Source organism: Nymphaea colorata, chromosome 7, assembly GCF_008831285.2.
Source record: "Nymphaea colorata isolate Beijing-Zhang1983 chromosome 7, ASM883128v2, whole genome shotgun sequence".
NCBI classification, from domain to species: domain Eukaryota; kingdom Viridiplantae; phylum Streptophyta; class Magnoliopsida; order Nymphaeales; family Nymphaeaceae; genus Nymphaea; species Nymphaea colorata.
The window spans coordinates 4234080-4243128 of record NC_045144.1 but is presented as its reverse complement, the minus strand read 5'-3'; the positions used below and the strand labels follow the sequence as shown (position 1 = coordinate 4243128).

General features: G+C 39.0%; 1 protein-coding gene across 6 annotated transcripts; it reads right to left on the bottom strand.

Moving 5' to 3' along the window:
* Positions 1 to 1907: 1907 nt before the first annotated feature.
* LOC116257590 (probable anion transporter 3, chloroplastic) lies at positions 1908 to 8767 on the bottom strand. 6 transcript variants are annotated; one of them, XR_004173436.2, is made up of 9 exons: positions 8034 to 8767; positions 6548 to 6774; positions 6003 to 6369; positions 5828 to 5872; positions 5598 to 5744; positions 3346 to 3483; positions 3233 to 3266; positions 2778 to 3036; positions 1908 to 2268 (listed from the first exon to the last, which is right to left on the bottom strand). XR_004173436.2 is itself a non-coding variant. In XM_031634496.2 (8 exons), exons 1-8 carry the CDS (start codon positions 8469 to 8471, stop codon positions 2849 to 2851), a joined length of 1584 nt encoding a protein of 527 aa, XP_031490356.1. In that variant the 5' UTR covers positions 8472 to 8764; the 3' UTR covers positions 2293 to 2848. The 6 variants fall into 6 exon arrangements, 3 of the variants coding, with proteins under 3 accessions (XP_031490356.1, XP_031490357.1, XP_049934687.1); XR_004173434.2 differs by having other exon boundaries at positions 2466 to 3036; positions 8034 to 8764; XR_004173435.2 differs by lacking the exon at positions 1908 to 2268 and adding an exon at positions 2293 to 2677 and having other exon boundaries at positions 8034 to 8766.
* Between the last annotated feature and the right edge of the window lie 282 nt (positions 8768 to 9049).

Genomic DNA, 9049 nt, shown 5'->3' with positions numbered 1-9049 from the left:
TTTACAGCATCAAGATTCAATTTGTAAAGTCCGTCATCAACCGTTCCACTATTGAGTTGATACCTAGTGCACTTGTCATGAACACGGGCATTTCTTGTCATCGGATATAGAAATCTTATGTTTCTAGTGAGTCGATAAAATTACTCGTAGATTCAGATGGCAACCTCGAAGAATGTAGAGAATTTAAATAATCTTCAGGGACAGATTTTCCAGCAATGTTCAGTTTATGAGAATTATCAATTTGTACAAACTCATAAAAAAAATTTGCTTCATGATTCGGGGTCTTGATTGGGCAGCAAAAGGTCCTTGAATGCCATCCAAACTTCAAGGCTCAAGAGTGTTGATATGATCCAATGCAGGAGAAGTTGATCATGATGTCTTAATGACATCAGCAAGATTCACGGTTCCTTCGCACCATTGGTCATTTACCGTCAATTAGGCGTCTAAGTAACATGAGATCAACAAGGGGGTTGAAATTGTGAGACCCACGAGACATTCATCTTTTCACCAGTCAATTTTATCGATAAGAAATACTGAAAAAAGTTTGGCGCAGGAAGCAAAGGAAGAACAGAGGGATGGATTGATTAATGGTAGAAGGTTGGCGAGGAGTTCTCAGCGTTAGACATTTGATGCTCTGCTTATCAATGGAATGGGAAAAAAAAAAGAAAGAAAAAAAAAAAAAACAGAAGGCTGATGTCTTATCTACTGTCAGATTGGCTTCATTGACTGATTTTATAGCATATTTCCTATACGAAGGTAACGAAGTTTGAAATTTGTTAATTTTTTGAAGTATGGGGACTTGAAAACAGTTGGCGTCAATGTTTTATCGTATACACTGACAAGCAGCTCGAGGTTACTTGTCAATATGCGCGCCATTTCATGCGTTTCAATATTTTCAGCTAAGAGGCTTCCTCTTGCCAATTTAAAGGAAGCATATAAAGGATAAATGCTGGGAACAGTTTCCTATCTCATCGATGACTAAGTTGAAACCTCAGATCCAGGGGTTTTATTTTACATATGTCTTGGATTTGGGTTCCATGCTATTGATACATGTCTCACCTTTTAAAGCAGCCTCGGATCTGAAATCCGAGGCTATCAAAACATGGACTAAGAATTGCTCATTATGTGGAGAAACATCCTTAGTGCATGCGCAATGCATCCACAAGAAGCATTTTGTAATCTTTCTAAGCACAGTATAGCTTCTGAACAACTTATTTCATGAATGTCTTCCATCTTTATCGAAGACATACCTGGATTTGATCTAGACCTACAAATGTATGCTTCTTATTTGTTAGAACAGTTCTTTAAGCTAAAAAACTGTATTTGCTTCGAGACTACTGGAAAAGTCATGCTTGGAAAATGAGTCATCAGGTTCCTATCATTTGAAGGGAATTCAAGTAAGATACCTATTAAAGCAGACGCGTGCTTTTCACTAATTGCAGTGGATGTGATTATGAGCAGAGCAAACGCCCAAGAATTTGCATGTTTGAAGCACGTAAAGACCGATGTAATTTGTTTGGTCAAAAAGAAGAAAAAATCTTTGGATGATTAATGAGGAATATCATTAATGGCACTTGAAAGTGCGAAAAATGTGAAACTCGAAGTGAAGTAATAAAATGCCCAAGTCTTCTGTATCTTTTTCGATGTTCTACACGTGAGTTTTCTCCACCTGAGGTTGAGCCATAATGGCAGCCCTTTTCATGCACAAATCTCCCCATCCTTTTCATAGGACACAGTTGAAAGACTCGGTAAGAAAAAATGGTTTACTCGACAGCCAGAAAAAGATGGCTCAGCTCCTTTGGAATTGTAAAGATGCATTGGGGTGTAATGCTGGACTCCTATTTTACTTTTTCATGTCAAAAGCCTGAATCAAACTCCAAAAGAGACTAAACCACACACCTTCAATATATGAACCTAAGCTGATACCTGATTAAACCACACACCAGATTCTGTCGGGTTTCACTATTGTTTACCTTCAAATCAGAATACAGTCATTCACCAAGCTAGCACAAGTACACCAAATTTGGCAAAACTGCTCAAGAATTGATTTTGACATGGACAGAAATACATCCAAATGGTCTGGCCGAGGTCAAAACTATGGCATACACCATTGATCAACTGAGATCACCTTTTAGACTGCCAGCTACAAGGAAGTTTAGCCCAAATCAGCCAACTTCAGATAGCAATGAATCTGATGAAAAGCCAATGCGTTTATGCACATCAATCGCATTCCCATGAACAGCAGGAAGAAGAAAACCGTCTTAGGGCCTGAACAAACCAAACAATGTAAACTGTTTAAAGAAGCAGCTAAAGATATGACAACCCTTCAAGTCTGTCCAGTTTTGCATAGATTTTAGTGGTATTACAGGCCAAACAAATCAACATATTCTTATGAAATCCCTTCAAAATTGGATTTCAAAATCAAATTGCAAAACAATTTCCTGATCATTTGATTAACTGTATACCTGTGTCAGCTAGCAGCAGTCAGAAGAATAAGCAGGATCAGACAAGTGTCTAAAGAAACAACCAGAGCGATAACATCTTTTCAAATCTATCATTCAGTTATGCATAGAGATTCAGTTGATTTGCAGGACAAACACATCGGCATATCCCCAAATAGCATCCTCCAATACTGGACTTGAATATCAGAAGGAAATGGAATCTCCAGACCATGCAACTGTATCCCCAAATTGGACACCGTTCACCAGTGGGGTTAACAAGAAAATTTTCATGTGAGCATGAGGAATTGACAAAATTAGAATAACAAATCTGTACACCTTTGTGCAGAAGATGGGCATGAGTTTCCATGTATGACTTTCACTGTGCTCTGTAGTTTTGCGGGAGAAGGCTACTGATCGCTTTCATTGAAGATTACTTGCTCTCCAGTAGAAAAGATGTTCCAAAAAAGGGCACTGACAAAATAAAGGACCGCTGTGAAGGATAGAAAACCACGGAAAGAACCCATCAACTCCACAAAATATCCTGCTCCAATGGTTCCTATAATAGCTGCCAATGTTCCGGCAGTGTTGGACATTCCTAATGAAATTCAAATCATCAAGGTTAGAGCAAAAACAAAAAAGGGTGAATCGATGAAGGAAGAAAAGATACTTAAATTTAGTTAAATTCATCCATATTATATGATATACTCCAAAAAAAATTTCTCCAGATTTCAGGTGTCAGAATGAAATATACTGAACTAAGGTCGAAACCACAAAGATAGTAAGGACCATACCGTGAAGCACACCAGCATACTGGGGAGCGATCTCCTGGTAGCAAAAAGGAAAGAAACTTTTATGAGAAAAAAGTCCATATAGCAGTTTTTGTATGACAGCTAGAGTCACCAACCTGTAGGTTGACTAGAAAACCAGCATGACTGAAGGAGTTTAGGCCCACAGCTGCCGTGAGCCAAGCAGATGCAAGAAAAGGACTTCTTGTTGCATTCAGTCCAAGAAGACATAACCCTGGGCCAATGAAACCAATCGACTACAAAGAACCATTTCAGACTAATAATTCATTATTTTCTCAACAGTAGAAAAGAAAAAAAAAAACATAAAAGATTTCATCCTGCAAGACAATAAATAACTTATGAATATTTACCTCTGAGAATGGTCCGAGAGAAAGAAAACTTTTAAAATAAAGTTCATGTAGAACGTTCCAAAAGTGGCCATAAAGTACCATTTGTGGCCTAAATTTCTACAAATAGTTTTCACAAAGAAAACACTTCAATTTACCATTTCAGAACCCGTGGTAACAGAGATTAATACACTGATTCCTTTTATCTCATACTTACAAAATAAATGAGGGACCCTAGCTATTTGGGCATCGAGGAAACCAGGAGCAGCACAAATTTTTATCGTGGGCATAATTTGAGGGGTAGTGAAATGGAGAAAGCAAGGTTGCCATTATCCTTGGCACCAGCCTTGCTTGATTGTTGCCTCTTCACCTAGGTTTTTCATGGGCGAGCAACAAGAACTGTTGAGGATAGTTATCGTATTAAAATCTAACATGGTATAATATCATATTACAGTATAATATTTTGAATTGTATGGCACTGTATCGCATTCTAATATAGTATGATAAAGCATAAGTGTATAGTGTATTATAGTATAGTATGGAATAGTATTGCATTACAGTATAGTGTTCTGAATTACAGTATGTTGCCGGAGCTTGGGTGTGGAAAGGTCATGAGTAAAAGTTGACTAGTTGAGCATTGATAAGCCAAAATTCCTGTCCACGTCTTGTTTGTTGATGATATGATCATCATAGCCCTAAAACTGATCTGTTGATGGGCATTTAAATCATGGTGGATGGTATAGAATCAACAGCAGGACTTATGAGAGCAATGTCACAGAAAAAGCGTTTCATTCAGAAAAAAACGTGAAAAAAAAATGTTAAAAACAGTTCAGCGGAAAAAAATGGGAAAGAAACAACTTTTTTTTTTAAAAAAAAGCACCAAATAAAAAAACATGTTTCTTTTGCGTCTTTTCCCCATTTTGTCTTTTTTTTTTTTACATTTCCGCGTTTTTTATATTTTTTTTTTACTTGCCAGATTTTGTTTTCACATTTTTCACACGTTACTTTTAAGACCTTTCCTTCTTTTTTTTCTTTTTTTTTTAAAAAAAAAAAAAAACTTGTGGAGATTTTTCCCACAAAAACAACTTTGTCCTATTGCTGTCTAATACCCGAAAACGATATTTGTGATAATGCTTATTATTTATTAAGCTTCTTTGCCTTTTGCATGTGTAGTCAAGAGATCAAGGAAGTCGGTCAACCCTCTTAATGGCAATAAGGGATTCTACCTTCCGCTTACCCAGTTCCTCCCTCGATTAATCAAGAGGAACATAGATAAGTTTGAATAACTGATTAAGAAACATATACATACAGAATCAAAATGGATACGCATGTGGGGCTCCCTGTATTGACATATTAACGAAACCACTGGAAATAAAGTGAATAAATAACACTATGATACTGACTGGTTTGCTTACTGATAGGAACAGAATAAGTAAATCATTCTACACTTATTTACTGTTAAGAAAAGAAAAATAAATTCACTATCACACCCTCAAATACATGCAATACTTCCAACCATGCCTTATTTGTGAAAAACTAGCTTCAAAATGTAAAAGCACAATTCTAGGTTAGACATCATTAAAGAAGCCAGGAAGCATCGTAAAGTCTACAACAGGTAAAGCTTATGGCTCACAAGCTTTTGTGGAGCAGCTTTGCTATAAGGCATGTCTTCACCACCAAGCGTGTGCCTTTTTATGTTTTTGCAGAAAATGAATCAAATGGTGTTCAATGCTCTCATTTTCCCATCAAGGCATGAATAGTTTTAGCAGACAATGTTCAAGAATAAATGTCACTTTTGCAGAAGTAAACATCAGAAAATCTGTCCAGGTCTCCAAGGGCAACCATAGTCCATAAAAGGATAAATAAGCACCACCAATTCAAAGATTACATGCAAAGAGAATATCTTATTCTTACAGAGAAATACCATTTTAAGCAATACTGAATTTAAGGGAATCATACTCATGCATGACATCTTTTATTTGAAGGCACGATACAATTTTAATGATGACTTCTTTATAATCTACCTGCATGATTTTACGAGTAACTGTAACACTTGTGCCGCAGCGGATCAGCATGTCCGAGATAGCACCAGCAACATATCCTAAAGTTGCCATCATAGCCCATGGTAATGCACTGAACCATGCTGCACGTCGAAGGTCCACTTGATAAATCTGTTTCAAGTGACCAATAAATAATGTATTACTGAGAGGAGAAAATAAAATAGGCATCAACAATAAATGAAAGAACTCTTTACCGTGTTAAAATAAATGGGCATCCATGAAAGAATAACAAAATACCCCTGCCAAAACACATAGTAAGTACATTATTACGCATGGCGAACTAAACAACTATGAATAAGGAATATCTGACAAGATAGGAAAGTGATTCACAGTTTTAAAAAGTGTCCAGGTAAAAGCTATAGAATTTACCCAGTTATGCATAGCATTTGAAATGATAATTGCCCATGTTGGTAACTTAGAGAGCAAGAGGCGGAATGGGGGAATTCCCCTACGTCTCATGGGTGACGTATCCTTCACGGGAAGTGGTGGGGTTCTATCTTTGATGTGTTCTAACTCATACTTTGATATCTGAGGATGCTGATCAGGAGAATCTGATGATGCAGAGAGCCACACCAAAACCCAAAGGAAACCAAATAGTCCAAACATTACAAATGGTCCAAAAACTCCAGTCTGAGACATGATAATAGGAGAAATGATAAGTCCAATTGCACTGCCAAGATGAAATCCACCCATTGCAAGTGCTACAGCCCTCGACCTTTCTGTTTTGGGAAACCATCTATAAAAGAGTCCAAGTAAATTCAATAACTGTCCTAGCAATTCTTGAAGAAGGGACTGCACTACTTGTTGAAAAGGTACTTTTATGACAATTGTACCTAATCAAGACCAAAAGCTAGAACATGAATATAGTTATTTCTACTGAACCCTAAGACAAGAAAAGTTAAAAGCTCTGGTACCTTAAGATCATCTTATTCATGCTAGGAAGAGCCACGCCTTCTGCCATACCAAGCAAAACCCGCATTGCAAGTAATGCCAACAACGAACTTTCTGCTGCCCATGGGGTAAGAAAAGTAGATACTGACCATAGAGCGACACCACATCCAAGAACTATTTTACTGCCATACTGATCGACTAATGCACCCCCAACTATAGGCGTTACCATATAGCCCCAGAGGAAAGATGACTGCAATGCTCAGCGGCGATAAAAATCTAAAAGAAAGTTAGAAGAAATCCAAAGGAAACAACAATTGGAAAAACACCAATAAAATGGACTGCAAGTAATAGATCAAAACTAGATGTGCTTTAATGAATTATTCTCCTTCATCCCATGCAGCTATCACCTGCCTTTTTGTCCATTGGCTACAGATTCATTATAAATTCAGACAAGAGATGAGTCAGTTTTTAAGGCCCATCAAGATCAAGCAAATGGTTTATAAAGTAAGGTAGCGCCTTCAACAACTTGCATGTGAAAATGGACTAAAAAATATCCTCATGCAGAATCAAAAAGACTAATTGGTTGATGCCCTTTCTTTCTAAGACATACGGTTGCTCGTCTCTCTTATCAAAACTTCATCTTGAACATATCTTTCATGTCAGGCAGGTAGCCACAAATTATCTTTCTCTGACAGTGATGCAGTTGAAAAAGTTACGAAGTGCATTAAAGATCAAGTACTCCAAGGAGAGAGGAATTTTTTAGTCTTGGTAAGAAGATTTAACAGTACCAGGGAGTTCATCTGGTCTACCTTCAACACAAGGCTAGGAAATGTATGGAGAGAAAGTTATCCAATGGCTGAAAATAGCTAAGAACCCTGTTAATGTATGTCCAAAACACTACCTTCTTTCTGCACTTTTAAATAAGAATTCACGAACTTTCCTGCAATAAAAAATATCTGCTGTGGCTATAAGGCTACCTATTCATTCCGCATTTTTCAATAGGGAAAGTGCTAATTCTCAGTGCTCCTCTGCCAGCCATATTTCTTTTGGCAATACAGGATCGTCCCTCTTTTATTAGCACGAACTGAAATAACAAGAAAAAATGGACAAGCATAATAAGCACCTCTTAGTAGGTAAAACGCCCGATGGTAGATGAATTCCAAATTCGTCAGATGAGGTTAAATTCTTTAAGCTATTTGCCACCGTGTGGAAAAGAATGATCAGGGGAACAAGAAAAGAATACTAATATTCAACATTGTCAAACACCACACATCCGTTGACAGGCACCCTTATTTCCAGTCACAAAAGAAATGCAAAACTCAATGTCTCGAATCCATCAACAAACCAAAGGCTCAACCAAACGCCGAACAAGGAGTGAATTGAACTCATAAAGAAGCGCAAATTCCACAGTCACAACAGGTATCAAGCACAAAAAAGCAACCGGGAAAACTAACAAACCAGTTGTTCAAAAATCAACACACACACCGAGCGAGAGAGACAGAGAGAGACCTGAACGATGCCGGAGAAGGAGCGGGACCAACCGTACGCCGATGACATGGGAAGGACAGCAACGGACATAACGACCCGGTCGGCGTTGCAGAGCGCGAGTGCGGAGGCGAGCATCGCCACAATCTTCACCCGCTCGGAGGTGATGAACTCCACAGCATCCCCGTCGTCAGAGGACGGGAACGACGACGAGTCGGAAACCGATCCATCTCCCTTCGAGACGAAGAGGGGAGCGACTCGGCCCGGACTCTTTCCGATAGGAGGGATACTGCGGTAGGAATGACAGCAAGAGCGAAGCACTCCGAGCTCCCGCTTTCTCCTGGTACTCGAGGGTAGAGGCAGGGACGACGACGGTCGACGCCTCTGGGGTCTAGGGGTGGGAGGGGTTCGAGAAGCGGCAGGACGGGAGATCGTATCGGCGAGGACGACTCGGAAACTCATTCTGGCAGACGGCGATGGAGAAGCACCTGAGTCTGCTGCTCTTTATGGAACCAACCACCGAGCTGCCCTTTTGGGCGTACCAGAAAGTAAATGGATATGGATCTCGGATCCCTTTTGGGCGTACCAGAAAGTAAATGGATATGGATCTCGGATCCCTTTTGGGCGTACCAGAAAGTAAATGGATATGGATCTCGGATCCCTTTTGGGGTTCGATCTTTTTCAATTTCTTTCTTGAAACACAGGTTACTCTCATTGCTCACCAAATAAGAGATGGCAAGTGTACCACACCATATTTGGTAACGAACATCTAATCAATTCAAACTAGGGCGGCACTTTTGACAGTATCATGGTTCAAAAAATGCTCGAAACCAGCACATGAAATGCTTGTCAAGCATGAGACAGACGGCAGCATGGTCATTTTCATTTGCAATTCACAGTTTTTCTTCATCAACAAAGGGCACCAAGTGACCCACATTCAAGCAGCACCAACTTGGTCTTCATCCCAACGTCTGTAACCTGACATTCTTCATCCTCTCCGCTTAAAACTGTTCAATTTAACCTGACATTCTTCATCCTCT